Here is a 25,009-nt window from a genome sequence, read left to right on the forward strand (position 1 = left end):
TGGCAGAGGAGGGGGCTAGAGCACAAGAAGACCCATTGGAGGACCTCGAGGATGATGTGGATGAGGATGCGGATGTCACTAAGGCTGAGCCTGAGACACAGGCAGATATCATGGCTGCAGGATCATCCAAGACCTATCTTAGGTGCACACGAAGGAGGGTTGTGGGGTCGAGTGGTCACTGATATTGGCTCCTTTGAAGACTACTAGGCTCTAGCTTTTATTTTGATATATGTTTTGAACTTTTGATGCCATGGATTTCATATTCCATGAATTTTGTAGACATTTGACACTTTATATTTCTAATGTATTATTTAGTTTAACTTATTTCCTTAAGCTAATTGCATTTATATTTATGTGACCAATGTGAACTTGTGTATGTGTTCAAACTTCAAAGTAGCTTCTATTTGATGAGATTGTTGTGTCTATAAGGTTTATTTATTAAAGGATGCATGAAACAAGTTTTAAATCCTTAAAAATCTTTGAATTTATTGGGTTTTTCAATTTGCCGAGTCCGAGTAATAGTCCTAGCCGAATCCGAGTCTTGTAACACTGGTATAGATCAAGAACCAATGACAGCCTTATACAATGGCCTCCCATCCTCATGGGCAGACCTGAATAATTTTTACTGTTTTACACCTCTATAACCGTATTCTTCCCTCTGAGACTGTATGGTACCATTCCCAAAAAAGACAGTATGGTTTAATTATAATGTGGATTATTAACAAAGGTGGCAAAGGAAATAGTTATAGCTCACCCATGTGTTATTAGGTGATATTGCCAGCATTTGTTAAGAAAATGTAGGAGTCTTCTTTTAAGCTAAGAATGTGGTGGCTCTTCTAAATTGTATCCAGAGTGAGGGGTATGGTATAAGTGTGATCTCTGTTTGCAAAATGTAAGTTGTCATTGTGGATAGTATGTCCCTGTTTGGCACCACAATTAATATAAGGTAGGCCTATAATGTGCATGACCCCTCCAGAAAGGGTCAAGAGTCTAAGAAACAACTGCATTTACTTGCACTAAAATGGCAGCAATAGGGTTGAAGGCAGCATTAAGTGATAATGGCCTACTAGGCACCCACATTTGAAGGCTGTAATCTTTTATGCAGACCATAGAATTCAGCTCCTCTGCCACCTACTTCCTACTCAATTTGAAGATAGGAAGGACTCGAGCTGAAATGACAGGTGTTGTCCAGGTGGTTGCAAGACCCCTGCTAAGGAAGGCAACCTATCTAGGAAAAAGGAGTTGGCTGAGAGTTTGGTATAAAACAATGAAATGAAGCTGGCCTGGCATGAAATAGTGATCCTCAAAACACTCTGTATGAATGTTGGCAAGGTCTTGGAGGTACCAGTGGCAACACGTAACAAGGGTCACTTCAAAGCCTAAAGTAAATACACCATCCAAACCTTCTGTACATATAAAATACACTGGTATCAGAGGGGAAACAAAAAAATTCACTGAATTCATTTCTTATCATTGCATGTGTGGTATCTCAGATGGGTAGAAGTGATCAAGCAAGTGTGGTTCAAGTTCAAGATATGGTTGGATGGGGCATGACTAGTCATTGGCATGTGTTGATCTCACCTCATTTTTTAGTTGCAGTTGTCTATGATCGAGATGGTGGTATTTCTGGGAGCAATCTCTGTTTGTTTTGAGCTCCTTAGTTCAAGTTTTTACATTTTCTGGTAGGTGAAGTTTGTGTCTCCATTAGTGTTGTATTGTGTTCCTCAGTCCTATCAGTTATGACTGTTAAGGTCATTTTATCATTTATATGTTATGCTCTATTCTCGTGTTGGAGCCCAAATATAATCACCCACTAATTAATATATATATATATATATATATATAGAGAGAGAGAGAGAGAGAGGTGTATTAGCCTTGAAGAAGGAGATAGGAGATGACTAGGCAGGAATTACAAGTGTTCAAGCTGGGTGCAGTTAGTAGAAATGTAAGTCCAGTAGTATCCAATGGGAAGGCTTCAGATACAGAGGTATCCCCACAACATGAGGGTTGGTAACAGGGACCCCACCCTTACATATTGTCGTTATACCTCTGTATCTGAAGCCTTCCCAATGGATACCCACTGGACTTACATTTCAACTACCCGGATTCCTCCAGCTTGAAACCTCCTACTTCTTCCCTCCTATCTCGTTCTTCAAGGCATCTACTCCACCCTCTTCTCTCCATCATCTCCATCTGACAAACCTCAAGCTTTGCTCCTCTAGCTTGAAAACTTTCATCTTCTATCTCCTACGTTCAACTACTCCGTCCTTGTACTCCTCCAGAACTCCTACATCACCTGCAAGCCTACCACACACTACCACTAATGTGAGGATAACACTGTTGCATGCCCACCTGTGCTAAAATGTCCTTAGGGAAATTTGAATCTCGGTCTCCAACATGAGAACCAGGTGATTCTAACATGTGACTACAAACCTTTTGACATCATAAAAACTATAATTCATTTGCCTTCCATTATTGAATTATTGCTGAAGAGTTCAATAAAATTTAATCAGTTCTTTCAAAGATTCATGGCACATTGCTATCCCAACCCATGGCTTTTGACAAACAACTTGACTATGATATAATGGTAAACAAGCTTGAGATGAACATTATACACAGAGTGTGCTTGTCTGAAATTCTCAGAATACATGCTGTATTCAACAGGCCATGCTTTAGATTCGAATCGCAATACATTAATCTAATATTCCAGCTATATTAACAAGGAAAACAAAAACGTTGGTGCTGATAAATACAATAATACATAAATGAAAATTAGTTTGTTAGCATAGTAAATCTAGTAGGTACAACACCCAAAAAATGGAATAAATTTAGTGGTCGCATAGAGCCCAAGAAACAATCAGTTGCAAAAGCCCTGATTGAATTTTCTCTAGCATATCAGGAGCCACTAATTGTTGTATAACCAATCCAGTAAATTCATCTTTTACATGCTAGATTGTATTACTTGTCCATGGCTTCAACACAACCAATGCATTCAGAATACTATATGATAACTGTAGATGTTTTAAGTGAATCTTGCAAAAATTAGTGGTATAGCCCCCAATGTGTCTAAAAGTGCTTTTGCAACCTGATTCAGCTATAGCGGACAGATGGTCAGCATCCCATTGTGATATTTATTTTTGGAGACTTAAAACCTATCTTCAGTGTGCAACCTACAACAGAGCTTAAACTTTACAAGGGGCACCTCCAACATTTTCAAAACATTTTGCCAAAAGAATGTGTTGAGTTTTGATCAGATTTGGAGGAGCAGGGAATTTTAAATTTTATTAACTTTCCTGGACTGTGAATGCTATCAGAATTTCCAATGATATATGTACCGTATGTAAGATAGTTTGTCTGAGCCAATATAATCACTCAATCTATAATATAGTATGTAGTTGACAACGATATACTGAAGAGTATTCCTTGATACTTGTCTATATGCAATCAGATTGCCACTATATCCGAAGTGTAGTTTCTTGTTTGATATAATATCAACCTGATGACTGTTCGATCTTCAATCATACGATTAGCTGCAGTCGATATCCAAACTGATCTTGTTCACCGTGTTTGATTTGTCTCTGCCTGCAAGTCGTTTTAGTCTGATGTGATATGCTGTCTGTCAAACATTGATCTGTTTCTTACTTATTGTATTCTATCAGTGTATGCAGTCCGCTAATTTTTATGGATCGATATCAATTCACTGAGTATGATATTGATCTTCCTTTTGGTCTGCCACCAGTTGTATATCCAACACGAGTCTAATATCCACAATCTATATATTTACGGATGCTTGTATGTTTTTCGCACCTCTGATCTGCTGTGTATTATCCAATATGTATTGTTGTATCTTTAAGGGTACTGACTGCTGTATATATATTCACCTCTTACCTTTATCGCTGTGTTATATTATCTTCACCAACGGCAGAAGATATTATAGAATGTAGTATATTGTATCAATTCCCTGCCGTATTGTCATACCTAGTTCTTCAAAAATGAAACACACAATATATATGAAGCTCGACGGGTTTTATAGAAGTCATGACTATCCTAAGAGACGCCAAGCCTCATATACTATGATGGTTTGTTATAGAACAATTAATATAATCGGTGATATGTTAAATCGAAATCATATTAAACATTCGGTTATAAACAACCAATGATTATAAACCATCCAAGCAACCCGATGACAGGGATGGAATCGGTTATGATTAATAATCAACATAATTAATAACATAACTGATATTAATCAAATCATAGAGAATTATGTTTTGAACTAATACAATCATAATCAGCCAATAATCGATATAGGTGGAATATAATAGAGCATAAATATTATAGGAAATACTATATGATTAATAGGTTTAAATATTATTGATTTATTGATCAAATGTGTAAGGCCGATAGGCCACTTACACATTTGATCTGCAGAATTGGGACCTAGGATTCTGACTGAAGCTACATCTTCAACAGAATGATATTTCGATGGTCATTATCAAAGGTAAAGTTTGTAGCAATCAAAGCTTCATCCCTAAAGAGGCCATCCTCAATTTGAGGGAGTACACAACAAGTAAGCAAACGGATTCCCAAGAAACTACTAGAGGTTGGGTTCAAGACCATTCACTACACATGGAAATTATTTTTGGATAATTCAATAAATTAGAAGGGACGGACTCTAGGAATTACTGTCACTTGTACAAGAAAAGACAAAATCAATATCCCTTTACTTCTAACAAATACTTTTTGCATGGAACTTTTACAGACATTGTTATACCCTCTCATTAGATACCTATGACCAATCAAAACAGGGTTAGCATCATGATAATAAAGCATGATTGAGATTAATTGCTCCAAGTTACTGGCTGAGCCAACAATGAAATCAATCAAAAGTAAAATTGTCATAGAACTGGAAATTGCTTTAAAGACACTGGTAGAATAAATTAAATGCCAGCAAAGCTGGGACTAGCAAAATAAGTCCATGGTCCACTATAAAAATGGTAAATCCTAACAAAAAGAGCCTTATCTAGATGTTAGTGTATGCCATGCTTCAGCCAGAAGAAATAAACCTCTAACCCCAAGCTTATCCAAAAGGACAGTAGGCATTGTCCTCCCCAACGTGTTTTCAACATCAATTTGTGCAAGAACTTAAACAAATCAAAATGAACTTCGATGGAGAGACCTTTATGCAATCACAGAAAAATCTGTATGTAGATACATGCTTAGATTTTTTTAAATGTGAGCAGCACATACAAATTGTTGGGCTCTTTATCGAGCAACCACTTGGAGAATTTCAAATAGCACAGCAGTGCATTTTTTTTTAGCTCAAATGAACGTTGCAGCTACATAGAGTGATCAAACTTATCAATGTATAGCTAAATCAATGTCTTTGATGATAAATCACTGTTACATTCAGAAGCACTGCACAAAAATTGATGTAATGCATTCTAATGAAAGAAAAACTGTAAACATATCACAGCTCCAAGTTTTCAAGTCTAGCAATTATATGACCATTTTCTAAAAGCAGAAATAAAATGAAAAAAATAAAAATTTGGTGTCACAGGAGAAAGGTGAATAGATTTACCTCCTTAGAATTTACAATATCCAGATTGTCCAGAAAATGATTGAGGTATCCTTGCATTGCTGACTTAGATTTATCTGCAATAGACTCCAAGCGTCCCAATGCCGGGCGAATGACTGGCAATGCAGCACTCGAAGGAACATCTCTGTGCCAAAAAGTGCCAATCTGTCACGTCCATGTAGCCTTGAAATTCTGCGAAAGAAACAATATTTCAAGCACAAACGATCGCCTTGGGTGGCAATTAAGCACAACACGCCCATGTAACATGTATGGGGAGGATGGGAAAAACATAAAGGATGCAAAACACAGTAAGAAGTCCAAAAGAATCCCCTATCCCAAGGCACATATGAGGAGGATGGAGTAAACATAAAGGATGCAGAACACGATAAAGAGTCAAAATGAAATTCTTATCCTGTGACTCAAGCAGGTAGCCTGCCTCACAAGTAACAACTTCATAAGGTTGTGACTGGTAACGGATGATTTTCCAAACAAGAATGTACAAAAAGAGGGGTATAATGCCAAAGGAAATAATATAAGATAGCGAGCTGTGGTTTTTGCAATCAAAATGTAGGCGAACAAATTTGCACAATGTTGACAAAACTTTCAATTGGAGGTCATTTGATATAAATCATTCATTCTTACTCATTCATCACAATTTCAAACTAGCAATGCCAACATCTTTTGCAGAATAATATTCATATTTTCCTGTCATGTTTTTCACAAGATGAAAATATCTTTACATCAAAGTGCTACAAACATTCCTCCATTCTTTCAAAAAATAATCTCAAGTCCGAAACGGTCATTGCAGCATCTGATTTTCATATTTCCCTCAACTTACTCATGCACTTAATCAAAGTCTTCTAGCAGACATGCCTAAAATATAAGCCTTGAAAAGTCAAATTGATGTAAAAAATGTACTGAAAAGGTGCCTGCACAAAAATAGAAGCTAAAGCACCTGCTTTTGTTTGTATGGCTTTCCTCCTGGTGTGAGTATACTAGATCTTCATCGTTCTCATCTTCATCATGCCCTTCAACCTCTTCAGTTGTGTGCTCTCCAATTCCAATGCTTTGGAGCCATTCTTTAGCCTGTATTGGTAAAAAAGTTAGAATACCTAGAAACAAATCCAACATGAATTAACACTGCCAGATTATCAAGTACAAATTTTGCATTCTATGCATAAGCAAATCAAGTTTATTAATGTCACTAAGTTATGATATAAATGAGCAAGCTTAGATCCAATAATTATACAAGAAAAAAAAGGTGGATGATGCCAATGAATGCAAACCAAAATCAGACACAGTAAATCATCTTGAGGATATGAGAAAGAGCAAAAACATAAAAACTGTGCTAACTATAGGCATATAATAGGAAATAGTATTATATTGTACTAAGATATTCTAAACCTCACAAAATCCTGAATTAAAAGTACACAGATTCTTTTCCAAAGTTTGCTAATCTGTAATCAATGATTCTCCTCTTATACAGGAGAAAACTAGACATGACTTGCCTGCTCTTGTTTCTCGTGAAGCTCCTCAATAATTGCACGTTTCTTCAGAGCAAAATGCAAATATAAAACTTGGGAGGCTTTCTTTACAAGCTGCCATTTAAACTGTATACAACAAAATATAGAAGCCAATTAGATGTCAGCCTCAAAGAGACCTCAATTTTTGAAATGTTAACAACAATATATAGAAGTACAAGCATCAAGAGTATGAAATATTGAGAAATATATTGCTATTCAGAATTTCAGATTAAAAATTCATCAGTCAGTCCCACAAATTTCATATACATAGGACATAAGCAATATAAATAAGTAACAATTTCATGCTCTGTAAATTACATAGCTATCATCAGCTATTCGAATGCCTATTACACAAGTTTCAAAAAGCATCCTATTCAGAAGACATGCAGAAACTGTAGCACATTGATTTTCCTTTCAAAACTTGACCTTTCTCACCCAAAGCCAGACATAATTTGTTCTCTAAGCAAGAGAAATGAATAACAGTTAAACTTAATAATGCATAGATATGTACATCATGCAAATTTTGATGTATTCCTAATTAGCATGGCAAAAGAATAGTATTACATAAGGTGTGGCTGCATAAATATCATAAAGTTGAGCCCCATTAGAGGGATAAGAGATCCAAAGGTTGGGAAACTAACTAAATGCCTCACCCTCCAAAGGTTCATATGGAAAGTTAATTTTGATGAAGTATTGAAGGGAAAACCTATGGTTGTGGAGGGCAGAAATGTAATCCGAAATAAAGAAGTTTCCCTTCATAATGGCTTTTACATAACCTGGGCGTAAACAATCTCAAGCTGACCTTCTTCATAACGCTCCCAGAGACTGAGGTGGAGGGAGATCTCTTATGGTTATCAATACAATGAGAAGACACCTGATTGGAAGCTAGTGCATCTCATCAAGGAGGTAAGAAGACGATTTACCGACTTCTATGGGATCTGCTTCAGGAAGGGGAATAGAACCACAAACTTGTTAGCAAACACAAGAGTAAGCTTCATTGGATTCTCATTCCTATCCAGTTTGTAAGCGGGAAAATTAGTAAATTAGACTTTTTGGAATGCATTAAAATAAAACAATAGTATTAAGTTATAACTATAGGGTAGTTGGTTGTATGACGGTTGATGACCTAACCAACCGCAAACTCTTTATATGTAAGCTTGTAGCACATTTGGAGGTGCGTGATGGTGGAGATTAATATGATATACATCTGTGTTACATCTGATATATTTCCGCATACTGTATTGTGTGTTGTTGGTTCCATGACTGTGTTCTATTATGCCATGGTGTTGTAATTCGGATCTCAGTGTTCTGTATACTTATAATTCAATCCACTTAGGCTACTAACATTTTGGTGCCGTTGCCAGGGAATTAAAAAGCTAAGGAAAGGATGAATTGGAGAGCTGGCAAAGTGGCAGAAGAACACACCTTATCATTGGACAGGGAGGTTGCACTATAGAAAAGAATAGAGGCTCTGGAACAAGAATTGGCACAAGAAAGGACCATGAGGCCGGGGAAGAAGCAGGAGTTGGCTACCTCCGAAAAGGATCAAATGGATGCACTCAGGCTCCTTAAAGCAACTCGGGGGAAACAACTCGCGGCTGAAAGAGATCTCAGGACCTTCCGAGATTGTGCCACGTTAGGAACAGGGACGCCCTCTTATCCATCCCAATAGATAGTTTTTTTCTCTATTGTTGTTTTCTCTGTTGTTGTTTTGTGTTGTCTGGAAGACGACAAGTTTTTGTGGCCTCGAATCGGGTGGAGCCTTACAAGCCAGCCATGTACTATTGGCTACACCTAGACACTTTTACAGTAGTACCCACGGAGACACCCAAGAAGAAAGCAAGGCAAGAACCTGTAGGGAACACGGAGGATGGAGGGGAGGAAGATGACAACTCTGAGGAAGAGGAAGAGACGGGGGAAGAAAAGACATATATCTTATCTTCATCTGATGAAGACAAAGGGGAGTTCCGTATGGAACAAAGCCACACTATGCACGGATTGGAAGGTGATAAGGAGGATAGGGCAGGCCCAGAAGTTGCAACATTGTAACCAATGGGCATGGCACAGGAAGGGAGGCACGTAGGAGATCTGCCGCAAGTAGAGCCAGGAAGCCATATGGGGGGCATACCAGCCATTCCAGGATGGGGAGTAAAGAAAAAGGTACTTTTTAAGCCATCACAGATTCCCACCATGGCACACTTGGTGCCAGGGATCGCAAGGACCTCATCTCAGTTAATAGACTTGCGGAGACATAGTGCAGGGGCCCACACCCTTCATATAAACACACCAAGGGATGTGGAGGCCGCTAGAGCCATCGCATTGGTAGTGGCACCAATAACTGACTCTCCTGCAACTATGGATGGAGGGAACACAGAACAAGAAACGCATCTCGTTAGAGAAGAGCCAGAAATAGGAGACATGGGGAAGGGTACAGAGGAGAAGGACATGGAAGCCGAAGCGGACAATTTGCTCGCAAGGTTTCAAATAGACATAGAAATCCCGCCACCATCACCATCATTAGGGTCCAGCCAACAAGGGGAAAGCCCGGCAGAAACGGGAGAAAGGGAAAAGGAGCACAGTACATCTTCCTGTAAGGAGGGCGCTATGGGGTTTGAGACCACTGCTCAGCATTTCCTTTCAGAGCTAGAAGTAATGAGGATGACCACGCAGAGGATGATAGATCACTCTCAGGGGTTAGATATGGACATGGCAGTGAGGGCAGCTAAGGCCCTATTGACATTTATGAGGGAAGGATGTGGAAGAGAATTCTCTGAGCGCCTTAGAGCCCAAGGCTGGCTGGAAAGGGAGACTCTAGAAATGATAGCAGATTGGGGTGTGCCACAGATCCTTAGGGAGCACACAGGGGATCAGAGGGTGATGGATGCCCTCACCACCATGGAGCAGATCTTTCACACAACATTTTTGCAGCTGGAAAGGATGACTTGGAGAGCTGGCAAAGTGGCAAAAGAACACACCTTACCATTGGACAGGGAGGTTGCACTGAAGAAAAGAATCGAGGCTCTGGAACAAGAATTGGCACAAGAAAGGACTATGAGGACGGGGAAGGAGCAAGAATTGGTTACCTCCGAAAAGGATCAAATGGATGAACTCAGGCTCCTTAAAGCAACTCGGGGGAAACAACTCGCGGCTGAAAGAGATCTGAGGACCTTCCGAGATCATGCCACGTCAGGAACAGGGACGCCCTCTTATCCATCCCAGTAGATAGTTTTTTTCTCTGTTGTTGTTTTGTGTCGTCTGGAAGACGACAAGTTTTGGGGGGAATGATGTAAGCGGGAAAATTAGTAAATTAGACTTTTTGGAATGTATTAAAATAAAACAACAGTATTAAGTTATAACTACAAGGTAGTTGGTTGTATGACGGTTGATGGTCTAACCAACCGCAAACTCTTTATATGTAAGCTTGTAGCACATTTGGAGGTGCGTGATGGTGGAGATTAATATGGTATACATCTATGTTACATCTGATATATTTCCGCATACTGTATTGTGTGTTGTTGGTTCCATGACTGTGTTCTATTATGCCATGGTGTTGTAATTCGGATCTCAGTGTTCTGTATACTTATAATTCAATCCACTTAGGCTACTAACACAGTTCTTTTGACAAGGATTGGTCCAGTCTACAGCAACTCCTCTTAGATGAGAGCCCATGCAGTATTGAAAAACTGCCCAATGATTATAAAATTTATTTGAGTGTTCTTACAGGGAATTTGCACTGCTGTAAAGTCCTTAAATGCACATTGACACTAAAAGTTTCTGTTGTCTTATGTTGGTTTGACTCTTGTCCCTAAAAGCTTGCCCTTGCCCCATACAGCAAAAGCAACAACACAGACTGATTTGGCTTTTTACTGTCATGTCTCTTTGGTTTCAACTTTTACATCCACAAGGTTGACAATGTTAGCAGCTAGCAAAGGGCAAGACAGGAATGGTTGGATGTCCTTTAATGAAGCAATCTCTAGCAAGCAATTATGGATGATATTTGCCACAATTGAAAAATCTCATGTAAATTTACTAAGGTCATATTTGAGGAGAAACAATGAGTGCCTGGTTGAGGTGTTAAGCATAAAAATTCTAGTGTTGCCAACTACTTTCTCTTCAATTCCGCCTGTAAAATTGCTTATGGTGATTTATTCATTTAGGTATGTAACATCTTGCTGCATGGTAGGTACCTCCTTGTATGGGGGCAGTTAAACTGAAACATTTTCGAGGCAACATAGTAACCAAACAAGCAGCACCACAACATTGACAAGTAGGATTTGGTGACAACCATCATGACTTAACCAGAGTATTTAATCCCTAGAGCTCTTCAAGCATGTTCTATATATGTTCTATAAAAAATGTGACATAATATAGGATGTTCTATATATATTCTGTTTTTCAGCCATGGTATGGGCTAATGAGGAATTACAAGGAGGGGAACTGCAATAAGGTACTCTTCTAGGACGCCACCTCATGGTTGTGACCGAATGGTCCCATGAGGCCAAGGGGGTACAAGGGGTACTGCCTTTGGGCTTGGAAGGGATGGACTTCCAGAGCATCCTTTTGTGAATACACCTCATCCCTCTATCATGGTGAATTAATATACCAAGAAGTCCAATCATAGGAAGTGGGAAACGGATGGCAAGATGCATGGGAATGGTTATATAACACCTCACTAGGTACACCGCCTCATATGGATGGCACAGGCCACATGAGCCAAAAGGGATGGTATATCTGCTCTTGGGCCTAGGGTAGAGAATCTCTAAGGCACCCTATCGAGTCACCTTATCCTAGCCCTCCTATGGTTGAGCTTCCCTAAACATATTTAAGATACCGTATGATTAAATTAATATTTCTGTGATATGCTTTAATGATTCTTAATTAAGGTGGTCTGTTTTATGCATTAATGTTGTAAAGGGTTTCTAACCTGTTTTGTAGGGTCTCAATCAGGTGAAAGATATATCTAACCCTGCTCTTGTTCATTTCGAAATTGTGATTTAAGGCTAAATTAGAGCATTCACAAATAGGGGACATTACACAACTCTTCAAAGCATGCCTCTTGACTTTTCATTAAACTTAATTAACTTGTAATTATGGTATATTATATTTTATTATTTATCATTAAATCCTATTTCAGAAAAGGGACATTATAAATAACACATTTCAAGTGTTTTTCCCTTGCATGGGTTTTCCCAGCATATATTCTATCTATCATGTGTTCTATTTCTCTTCTTTTCTTCCTGCTTTCTCTTTTGTGCCATTACTCTACAGAAATTAATATAGATCCTGTTTCCTTGCATTTTTTTCCTTATTGGATGAAGTAGGAATCAGTCATATTCTCTTTCAATTGTTTGTACTAGTATTCTGGTAAATATAGCATACTTTGAAGTCTCTTACCATTCAATGATACAGGGATGCTATTAGAAATTAGAACAGTTGATAAAACCAGTTCTTGTGTGAATAGAAACTGTCAAATCTCCTACAAATAATTTTAGGTTAGTATTGAAGAGAATGAAAAGACAGCTCGTAAAAATTTGATAGGCCATGTCTTAAGACATAACATAAATTCTGCAAATATTCACTTAAATTTAGCTCCAGTGGCAACCCAGCAATGTTACTGCACATTCTAAAGGGGCTTAACAAAGTAGACATTAAAAAAGAAAGTATGATGGGAAAGCCCTCCATGTGGATTTAATAAGTTCAACTCTTAATGTGCCTCAAGTGGCAATCCAAGCAGCAAAGGAAATGGAAGATTTTTAGAGATGATTAACAAACATAAATATACCCCATCCCAAATACTTAGCATTCTTAATAAAAAAAATGTTGCACTATAATTTAAAGCAAAGTCTGATGAGATCCAATGGGAGACTTAACATTTGCATCTTAGCGAGCAGAATGGTAATTTTGTTTCTCTGGTTTTTGGTATTGAGGAGATGTATTGTCTGGTCCAAAATACAAAACCATCGCAAGTTCTGGAATTAAAAGACCTATTAGGTTACTGACCACCTCACAAAGGTTCACAATAGCAGATGCATAAACTCTGAAATTTGAGAAATTTCAAATTTATATTGGAGCCCAGGATAGTGTTATATTCAGGATTGAATCACAAGAAGATAACTTTCAATTGAAGCTGCTAAACATGTTGAAAAATGTGGCAGCTATTAATGCATATGTTTTTGCAACAACCTGAAAAATCAATCCTCCTTAGTAGAACCAATGCACACAAGATCATAGTTTGCAAACTCAGACTCAGAGAGTACTTGGCAAGCCAAAAAAAATTGACTTGGAAAGTACTCAGCAAAACTCAGCACCTTAAAAAATACTTAAATTTTTGAAAAAATATATAATATTTTGGTAGTGAACCACGGGGACGCGGGAGACGGCGAGATGTCCAAGTGTCTCAAAGACGCCCAAGCGTCTCAAAGACTCCCGAGCATCTCCCGTCGCCCAATGTTATAAAAGCGCACAAAAACATAAAAAATTTCTTACTTTTAATGTTTTTTTCAGGTTTGTGGGGAACCCTAATTGTTTGTGGGCCCCATCCACACCCCCTATGCATTACAAAACCCCCTAAAATCAATGATTTTACTCACATTTGTATTTCTGATTTTTTTACCAGCTAGGTGAAGAGGAGAGAAAACTCAAAAAAGAGTGATTGAAGGAGTGAAAACTAAAAGGTTGAGTGAGTGCAAGTGTAAGAGGACTGACAAGGAGCAAGAAGAAGAGGAGGAGGAGGATTCTACAGCATATTGGAGAGATTTTTCAAGCACAAAGTAGGTTATTTCTTGTTTCTTGTTTGTTTCATTTTTTTATTTTTTATTTTTAATTGAATTTATTTTCATTTTGATTTTGTGAAATGCAGTGTCACTATCACAACGAGCTCTCAAGACATGAGTGAGGATGAGATAGAAATCAATTCTCATAGTGGAAATGATTCAGAACATGAACTTCAGGCTGAGGGGGGTGACCATGGGGCTAATCCCGGAGCCCAATCTAGTTCCATTGCAACTGCAGCAACTAGTACAGATTGCCCTTCCAAGTTTTTGGCACAGTATGCTAAGGATCCTTATGATCCTAGATCTCCTCTCAAACAGTTTGCATCAAAATAGCAGGCACATCAAGAACAAGTGATGGCACAAGGAAGCGGCAATGCAAAATTTGTGATCTTACATGGTTTGGCAGCATGAATAAAGTTAATGCACACTTCCTCTTTTGGAGAGGAAAAAGTGTGGAACCATGTCATTTTTTGGAATAAAAACATTGAATATAGAATTGAGATCAACAAGCTTTGGGGCATTCCTGATAACAGAACAGTTGCAATCCCTACTACTTTGTCTAGTAGGGCTCAGCTTCAACAGGGCCAACAACATACTTCTACTCATACATTGTAGATGAGAGGAGTGATGTCAAGACATTCGTCCACTTATGCTATGGCCCAATCACAAGAGGCTAAGGGAACAAGGAAACGCAAGTTGCAAAGTAACCCCATAGCTTATTTGTTCAATGTGCAGTAGAAGGATGAGATAGATGATGCCATTGGCAAGTTCTTCTTGGCCAATGGCATCCCATTTCATGTAGCTCGATCTCCTTATTATGATATTGATGGTGGCGAGGGGAGGACCATCATATGTGCCATTAGGTGAGAACAAATTGAGTATCACAATCTTGGATAAGAAATATTCCATGCAATTTTTCGATGGAGAACATGAAGGCATGTTGGGTGGATTCTGAATGCAAAATAGTTATGGATGGCAGGATGAACATTAGCCATTGTTCACTTATCATTACATGTGCAAAGGGCCCATACTTTCTCAAAGCAATTGATTGTACAGGGCATCACAAAGATGCTGATTTTCAATTCCAAGTCCTCGGGGAGGCTATTGAGGAGGTTGGGCCACAAAACGTGTTCCAAGTAGTGAAAGATGCAACACATGTGTGCAAAGCTATAGGGAAACTTATTGAGACAGCCTACAGACATATTTGGTGGACTCCATGTTGTGTGCATGCGATGAACAATGCACTCAAGGCCATGGGGATGATTGACTGGATTAGAGGAGTGGTCAGCAATGCAAGAGATGTGCAAATGCTTATCTACAACCACCACACTTCACATGCACTCTTCAAGACCTTCTCAAAGAAGTTCTTGAAACCAGTTGAGACCAAATATGCATCCTATTTCATTCTAGCGGATGGTTCACGGGTACAACTTTTGTGACTTCGTGGTATACTCATGGATTGGCCAATTCCTATTTGGAAGGTTGTAATTTTTTAACTGCTGCAGTTTCTACGCCTGCTAATAGTTTAGCACATTCTTTGCTGCTATTATGGGGTCCTGAAGCACAAGGAGATTTTACTCGTTGGTGTCAATTAGGTGGTCTATGGGCTTTCGTTGCTCTTCATGGTGCTTTTGTGTCTCTGCTGCTCTGTCTTATGTGGTTCCCAGTTGTACGGTCCATAGTAGTATTATGAGGTTATCCAGTTGCAGCCGCTCTAACGCTGTGGGTGATCCCTGTAGTTGTAGGTTTAGTCAATCATATTCCTCCCGCTGGGTGGTAATGAAGAATAAGATGGCTACCTCCTCGTAGTTGAAGCTATGTCCCGATAAGAAGAGTCTAGGTAGGAGCCGTGTAATAGGTGATAAAAAAAAAATAATGACATGTGATTGAGAAGAGGGACTGACATGGGAGAGGAAAATAATGATAAGATAGCCATCAAAGAAGTGCGTAAGGTAATGAGGAGTTTGGGATTGCAAATAGACTGAGCCTAAATCGCAGACAATGGTAGAGTGATTTAGCAATTGGAACTGGTGTAGAATCGACCAATAGAAGGCCAAAAGCACCATGAAGAGCAAAATGGCCCGTATACCCCGCATACCCCACGTATCTCACATGTGCTTACAAGCACAGACGTGCTGATACGCGGAGCGGTAGTACCTCTGCTCCACCTTATAGACACGTAGATTTTCTCGCCTGCTCAACGAGGGCAGAATAGTTCTACGGCATAATCGACTGCTTAAACAGAATCCACTGATGCCACCTGTCCTAGCTTATGTCCTAGCTTATGCCCTTGCTTATGGGTAAACAACTGGATCAACCGTATCCCCATATAGATAGAGGGCTGATGCTGTTAGGTCTCGATCAACCGAATCTACCTATGCTAATACTTATAAATAACTATCCTTCTACCTTCTATTCGGTACCACCTTAATCCTTACCTAAGCTATGCGATTGAGGGAATAATATAGGTTTATCCCAACCCACTTTCTAGAATCTATAGTTTAGCCTCAGCATGCTGTTTTCATGATCAGCCCACCAAAGAACCAAGGAATGACATGTATTTCACTATTGGCACCTTGAACCTCGTCTCGACTTATCCACCGTTAGCCCAATCGAATGAAGAAATCCTTGCCCGAAAAAAAGGACAAGCGGCTTCGCTCCTTCTTATCTACTCAATAGTTCGTAGTGAAGCTCCCTATAAGCTCAGGTTATACCTAATAGGAGTGTCACAGAGCAGCTACGTGGCCCTGTCCCGGTCCCGGATGCAGTCCCATCATCAGTCGCTAAAGTAAAGGTGGGACCCCCGGCAGTTGTATTTTATCGAGTGGACTTCTCTTGGAGCGGATGATTGATTTGCCCGAGGCACTGCAACTCATGGTTATGACAAAAGAGTGGAATAGGTGGGTTGTGGCCAAGACAAAGCAGGGGAGGAGGGTGAAGAAGATAGTGAAGAGTGATGTGTTTTGGACCGATGCAAAATACATAGTCTCCATCATTGCTCTAGTTTTCCAAGTCATCGAGGATGGGGATGGGGATGGGGATGGGGATGCACCTACCCTTGGAGAGTTGTATGAGTGCATTGATTCTATGCTTGCCCAGAGGAAGGTTGTTGTGCGAGTGAAGGACCCCACTTTAGCATTCTACAATGAGCGCATTCAACCAATCATTCAACGCAAATGGGACAAGCTCAACACTCCCTTGCATGTGGTTGTTTATGCCTTGAATCCTAAGTGGTACAAGGCTAGGCCTGGTAGAGTTACACTGATTCAAGATGATGAGGTGAAGACAAGTTTCTTTAGGTGCATTGATAAGATGTATGATGCTAGAGATATCAGCAGAATTCGCACTGAGTGGACCAAATTTGCCAATCTTAGGGGTTATTCAGACGCAACAAAGATGGATATAGCAACTATGGTACAGGAGGACCCACTTTAGTGGTGGAATTGTCATGATTAGAAATCTTTGACTACTACTCTAGCAATTCGTTAGCTATCTTAGGTTTCTAGTTCTTTAGCTGCTAAGAGGAATTGGTCTACATATAGCTTCATCCACTCTCTTAAGAGGAATAGACTTACCTCTAGGAGATCAAAGAAGCTTGTGGCCGTATATAGTGCTTTGCCTCTCATTGACCACAAGACACTTGTGCACAAAGAGAGTCTAGCCGCATGATGGGAGGCAGATCTAGAGAAGCCATCACAGGTTGATGAGGATGCTGCCACTTCAGATGCAAGGCTAGTTGGTGTTAGTTTGGAGGTTCTTGACTGTGAGGAATCCTGTAGTTCCAATGATGAGGAGTTTGCAGATGATTAGAGACCTCCCTTCACTACATTTTGATATTTGTACTTAAGTGTTATTTTGATACCATGCTAGTAATTGTAATGCTAGTGTTACTCATTATAATGGTGTAATCATCTTTATGATATTTCCAATATAATTTGACAATTTGACAATTTTATTTAGCATTCAAGAAATCTTCGTATTTCGTATTTGCAATTTTGCCATTTTCTAAATTGAAATGTATTTCTTATACATCTTTTCACAGTTAATTTTTCAAGTACTATATGTATATCAGCACCACCCCCCAACATCCCCAAACTTAGGCCCTTTGTCCCCCCATCCCCAATGGTAGTGGAACACTGTTTTTCAGGTAAAATATAGCTACAAAATGTATCAAATCAGTTTGGTGGAGGTCTAGAAGCAGCAACCCTAGTGGGATTGAGGGGCAATGCCTGTCACGTGGGTCTAGGCCCAGCATCCCCACCAAGCCCAAATGAAAACCTTCAAAACCACACAAACCTTCATGGTGCACACCATTTTCATTATTTTTTAAAAGGCAAAAGCAAATGATTATAAAACCAAAAAGCCAGAGTTTTATGCAGTGTCTAACCCATGTTTTTTTTTTTCCTTGATTTTGACATATTGCTTTGTTACATGGAAAAACTTGTGGATTTTTGGGTGAGTCTTGGCAACTACTCGCCAAAAACTGGGCGATTTTTTCAAAAAACTTGGAAAATAACTTGGTGAATAAACACTGATAAAACTCGCAGGTGAAATAAAATAATGAGTTCTCGATGACTTGCCGAGTATACAAACTATGAACGGGACAGGTCAAATGGAACTAAAGATGAGTGTAACTCAAGAGAAGCAGCTTGCAGAGTGGAAGAAGATGGTGAAAGGACATAATGAATATAAGTGAAAGCTGCATATAGTGCAGGGTAGCTTTCTTCAAAACATTTTCAGTGATAGAAATCCACTGGACTGCTTCACCAGTTGAATATTCAGCTCCTCCTTTGTTGGTGGTTGTGACCATATCTAGGCCTCAACTTCTTAAGAGGAAAGGGGAGTGCAGTACGAAGACTGAGGCAGCATTTTGGCATACAAAAAGAGGCAACTGAGCTGAATAAATGACTCATCTCAACTCAGAGTAGCAGCTGGCAGTCAAATAGAGGAAGACAAAGCCGAGGTAATAGCAGGCCAGAGCAGAGAACCAGCACACCTTAAGGGGATACACATGGCTGGAGCTCATGTTTGGAAGCTGTATGAATGTTCCTTTCTGTCTACTGAAGCATCACAATTTTGATCAAGCTATGCTTATCTATTCAAACTTCTACACTTTCAGCTTGATGAGCCTGAGGCCAGTCGACTATATGATACTGATCTGACTATATGATGGCATTTTCTGTGAGTCCTCGCTCTAGATGCCCAGGCAGATTCATAGCATGAAATACTGAACACTTGTTATAATACTTATATGCTGTGTTTGTTCATTTCTCAGTTTTCACTTTGTTATTTATTTTTGGTTGTGGGAACTGACAGAACCCGTACTTCCTGAACAAAAAAAAAGAACTATTGCTGCACATGATATAGATCGAATGGGCAAAGTTTGCAAACTTGTCACTTTTTCAATCAAACTTCAAAGGTTTGACATGAGAAAATCCATACAAAATAAAATATGGTTAAGATAATTTTTGACTCTCTTGGATATCACTCAAATGAAAAAAAAGTTACCATCAGAATCTTCATCAAAAAAAAAAACCTTTTAACTGGATCATTACTATCAGATCTCCTAAAAATTACATAGGTCAACTGTGATGGGAAATCAAAAAAAAAAAGTGATAAACAGGTCTTATCCTTCTTTGACTTCTGCAGAATTGCTGCAAAGATTCAAATGAAACCAAAGATATAGCTCCTCTAAAAGGAAGAAAATAAAGTTCACTTAATTTTCTTCAGGCAAGCTAGCACTTCAGCTGGAAATGATAGAGTTTTCAAATTTCAAGGTTTGCAAATTTGAGCCACTCTTTCAGGTGATCTTTAAATAAAAACACTAAAAGTTTGTAAAATTGGTAAGTTTAACTTTAAAGTAATCAACTAAAATGAACATAATGCATAGTGCTTTTTAAAGTGGGCTGTAAAGACCCAAATTATGCCATGATAAAGAAATAAAAATATAGTGACATCAAAAATAAAGGTTTCCTACAGTATAATACTATTTTTATAACTACCTAATATTATTCCTAAACTAGAACATTTTAATGGTACTAATATTTCTTATAAAACAGTATTCGATAATCTTGCTATAGTTGCAGACTTGCAGGTGATTCAACATTCCTTAGCTTCTCCAGAAAATTTTGGCAGATATTTTTTCTCCCCATTCATATCCGTTGTGCTTTGTAAGGGCCCTCTTTGTTGCAGCTGCTCATTGATTAGTACATTGCAAGGGAAAAGCACAATCGACTATTTTGAGCCGAAGCTTTTCCCATTCAAATTATCATCTCCATCATTCGCAAACTTTTTAATGGTCTAGGAAATAACTGAAAAGGACTGCCAAGCCCAACTTCTCAGCAACATCACTTCATCTTTCAAAAAATATTTAATCATTTCATAACATTTATCCTCTCGAAACTCCTACTGCAAGTCTCCAAAGTTTGTATATTCAAATCTTTAGAATTTCAACTCTCGAAGCTCCAGAATGACTTTCTATCACCTTAGTTTCTTTTATTTGGCCCTTGATTGAGGAAAGGTCCTCCTCTCAAGCTCTGACTTTATCAAGCATAACTTTGAAGAAAGGGCTTTTTTCCTCAAAACTCTTCTCAGTCCTAGGAACTTCCTAGTCAAAGAGTTAAAATTCCAACAAAAAATCACTAAATATTCACCAATTCATTGGCAGGAAATGAAATGAACTGAGGAGCCAAACCTATCAAGGCGGCATTGGTATCAGAATTTTTCATGGCCGCGGCCTTGCCGAGCTCATCATTCATCACTTGCAAACTGGCAATCTTGAGAGCAATCATCAGTTATAAAAATAAATTGCATACAAAGATCACGCATTCAATCTCCACTCAATTGTTGCGAAAAATCAAAATAACCATAAAAAATGACCCCCTTAAGGGGAAGAAAATATTGTTATTCAACTTGACCGGACAAAGGTTAGAAGTTCAAGTAACTCAACTGCTATAGAAAATCACTTAGATTAATATGGCAACCTAATATTTACAGTGCATATGATACATCTAACTCCTAGAGAAACCATAGCACGTAAGACACAAACGGAGTAGGGAATTTAGTCCGGATATAGGAGAACTGGCAAAATTCAGTTTAATTCAAGCTTGGTCATGAAGGTAAAAGGGAAGAAATTATTTTGTGAGCTTCCACCGGAGGCATCTCAAGCATCAAATTTGGTGTGCCTTGCCTGTGATTTAAAAATGCAACGTTTGCCCTTTAAAATATTGTAAGTTTACATAATATGCAGATTAATGCCACTAAATTCCCCAGACCTACAATTCGTTGCATTAAATTCTAATTCATCATCTTCAATTTCCACAAAATCGTTGTGCAGAAACTCATATAGAGCAACTCTAAGGTATTAGATGTAATTTATTGGATTAGTTCATGTATAAGTAAATCGTCTAGGCATTCTTCGAGCTTGCTCACGAGGTGCATTGGAACAAAATTTGAAAAATACATAAGATAGAAAGCAAGAAATCTTCTTGTGAGCTTCCAAAAGGGGGAATCTCATACGCTAAATTGGTGATGGTTTGGTCGTAACCTAAAAAACAAACTTTAACAAGTGCAACATTTCCAATATATAAATATTCAGTGCCAATTAATTTTCGAGAATATGCAATTTTTTACTATTAAATTTCCAAAATCTGAGAAATCATGCCAGCTTTTCGGTAGACTAGTGTGTCATTTGTTCCAGTAATACTTAATACAGAAGTCCAATGTTCTCGAGAGAATTAAAACAAATAATTTAAAAATTAGATGAGCCATGCCTCCTTGTACTCAATTTGAATGAAGTAGACGAGCTGAATCTGAATCTGGCTAATGTCATTTGATACGGGGCGAGAGACGTCAACCACCGTAGCGCGGGGCAATTCCTCAAAAATCCGGATCCGCTCCTGGTCTGCCCTGTGAAAACTACCCGAAGCAGCCAAAGGAGGTTCGCCCTGCATCCGAACATACTGAGGACTCGAGACGCCTCCGTATTGCTCAGAAATTCCCTTTGATTTCGCCATCAAATCAAACTAAAAAACAGATTTTCAGACAGGCCTGGCAATGGCTTGCAGATCCCTTAAAAGTGCCTGCAGATTCCTCCTTTGCCTCAACTTTACATACAAATTCCTCTTAAATTCATACAGAAATTCTGCTTGTGCCTTCAATTTATTGAAATTTTCCGCTTCCGGCTGCCTTCAAGAACACGCCGACAGGAAAAAAAATCAAATTCTATGTGACGTAGCTAATAAAAAGACTCAAAAGTTATATATCTTCGCCTTTCGACGAAGGCGAAGATAACAAAGATCGACCACGCGACCTCTGTGTATCGAACGTTTTCAAAAGTGGCTGCGAGTTTGAAGTTTGTGTGGTTATATAGATGTTCCTGTATAGGGCAGAGGATATTCCAGGTATCAAAGCTATATTTAATTGATTGTTTTAATACCTTTGCCATTTGTTTCCGTGATGATTTTTGTTCATAATTCATCTTTTTCTGATTTTATCCTCCTGTTAACTGGTTGACTCAATTTTTGTTCGCTTATAATTAGACATGTTTCTTTATATTCTATTTTTATATTGTTTAAAGGTCAAAGAAGAAAACAAATTTTCTTGCTTTCATTATATTCTATGATAGTGTGTTAAAAGAGATTCTATAAATTTTAATATTTTTGTGTACAAATGGAACTATAGAACTTCCAATAATAATGTTGCCATAGCAAATATAGATATTTTGATTATTAATACTTGATTAGGCATCAATTAGTTATTAATAAATTAGTTTTTTAAGCTAGTTATAAGGATTTATTTAATTAATTATTAATTTTATAATTTATAAAAATAATAAGAGTAGTTGGGTTGTTTTAATAATTTTACTTATTTTAGATATTATTATTTTATTTTATAAAAAATATTTTTGTAGTCATTTCGTTTTCTTATATGTCTATCCTTTGTCTTTTTAATATTTATTTCTTGTATTATTAGCTTTTTAACTTTTTAGATTTCTTTATAAGTTTTTTTTTTTTATCAAAACTTAAGCAATATTTTATTTAACTTCTTTACTTTCATTATTATTTTTGTACTTTTTATGTTTGTATCATTACCTTTTTTTATTATATTGTGTTGTTTTTTTTGTTCCTTTGTGTCACCTATACCCTCCCTCCCCTCTTCTTCTTTTTAGTCTCCTAGTCTACAACAATATTCATTTTTTCGTCTCTAGCATTCTTCACCTCATGATGGATCACCTAGTGTGATTCAAAAAATTGATGCAAAAAAATTCACACAATCTAACCCATAAGTAGCATTAAACAAAACTAAGGATTCTTCACCTCATGATGGATCACCTAGTGTGATTCAAAAAGTTGATGCAAAAATTTTCACACAATCTAACCCATAAGTAACATTGAACAAAACTAAGGATTGTGGAAACCTACTGTAATTTTTAAGAAATGATATTTTAAAGTGATTTTAGATTTTTAATATTTAGAAGAAAGATGTTTATTTTCCATTTTTTCCAATTTCTTATTTTTCAAAATATAATTAATTAAATCAAATAGCTATTTTAATAGATTTTAGATTCATGCTATTAAAATAATAAAACATAACTTGAGACATTCTTAAATTAGCATAGAAGAGCTCTATTTTATTCTTAAATTAGCATAAAAGGGCTCTATTTTATAGGATTTGATTTTACACAATTAAAATAAAAATTAACTATTTGAATGTTACCACTAATACTTTATTGGAGTTTGATTAGCATTATGTGGATCTAAAAATTTAATAATAATTACACATAAGTCATATTGCAATCACATATGGATGGAAAAACCTCTTCAATAAAAACTAAAAAATAATTCTATTATTATTTTTATTTAATATTTTTTTTATTACAAGATTATGTTATTTAATATTTTTTTTATTACAAGATTATGTTTATATATATATATATATATATATATATATATATATATATATATATATATATATATATATATATATATATAATTTTAAATAAATAATATTCTTAATAATGGCCAATTGAAAATGTCCCTACATAAAATCCATTTTTTCCTCAACGTTGAAATAGTAATGATGTAGTCTTAATAGGTTTTTTGCTTTGGTCAAGAGTTTAATAAAAATGTAATAATATAATAATAATAAATGGCTCGCGTACAGCCTGAGTTGGCCTGGTGGTGGAGAAATTGTGCCCTTGAAAGAGAGGTCACAAGTTCAAATCTCACAAGGGTGTAGGGTATGCACACCTTATTAGTTTCGACCTATTACTAATCAAAAAATAATATTAAAAAAAATGGCTCGCAATGAGCAGAGCGAGAGAAGCAGAGCAGGGAAACCCTAAGATTCCAAATAATTAGAAAAATGGATTAAGAGTAGGGAGGTTAGATAAAGGAAGTTAGGAGTTGCAAACAATCAATGTAACAAATGAAATTGACACAAATTTAGCATTTCTAGAAAATTTAGTCATCATTTGCCATTTCATTGGACCTAGAATGGATAAGGAGAAGATCAAAAAATGGATTACAAAAACATGGAAAATAGAGGAAATTACTAAATTCCTCCCCAAAGGTTTTTTTGTAGTCATATTTGCAACCAAAGAAGAAAGAGACAGAATATTGCAAGGAGGGCTCTGGATGATGCGGGAGTTTCCATTATACATGCAATGATGGCATTCAAATTTTGACCCGACTTCTTTGGAACCCTATGAAAAGTTGATATGGATTCGCCTATACGATCTTCCTATCAAATATTGGTTAGAGGAATGTTTTAAAAAAATTGGCAGATCATTGGGCACTTTAATAAACATCAATGCTGACATTGCGAATGGCAATTCGTATTTGTACGCACGAAACAAACTAGTTGTGGTATAGACAATTCCTAAGGTAGTTAGGTTGAAAGTAGATAATGTTTTCTAGTTTCGGGAAATTAAAGTTGAGGAAGAAAAGCTCTACTATGTAAGATGTCATCAAAGGAATCGTAAGGTGGAGAACTATAAATGACTGTAAAAGAGTCCTGGGAAATGGATACCCAAAAATGCATCAAGTGGTACGAAGGCTAATAAAACATTGGTAGATCATAACAAGGTTGTATCAAGGGAAATGGTGAATCATCAACCAAGCCCAATAATCCAAAAC

At 37.5% G+C, this 25,009-nt stretch overlaps 1 protein-coding gene across 1 annotated transcript in view; it reads right to left on the bottom strand.

The window, feature by feature from the left end:
- Positions 1 to 22,241, bottom strand: part of LOC131032568 (phospholipase D zeta 1) — a 108,624-nt gene extending 86,383 nt beyond the window's left edge. Inside the window, exons 1-4 of the mRNA XM_057963580.2 lie at positions 21,644 to 22,241; positions 7,084 to 7,185; positions 6,531 to 6,661; positions 5,579 to 5,720 (exon numbers count right to left, since the gene is read on the bottom strand). Of these exons, the coding sequence (XP_057819563.2) occupies positions 5,579 to 5,720; positions 6,531 to 6,661; positions 7,084 to 7,185; positions 21,644 to 21,886 (618 nt within the window). The 5' untranslated portion in view covers positions 21,887 to 22,241. The remainder of the gene's footprint in view (positions 1 to 5,578; positions 5,721 to 6,530; positions 6,662 to 7,083; positions 7,186 to 21,643) is intronic.
- Between the last annotated feature and the right edge of the window lie 2,768 nt (positions 22,242 to 25,009).

Source organism: Cryptomeria japonica, chromosome 2 (assembly GCF_030272615.1).
Source record: "Cryptomeria japonica chromosome 2, Sugi_1.0, whole genome shotgun sequence".
Classification (NCBI taxonomy): domain Eukaryota; kingdom Viridiplantae; phylum Streptophyta; class Pinopsida; order Cupressales; family Cupressaceae; genus Cryptomeria; species Cryptomeria japonica.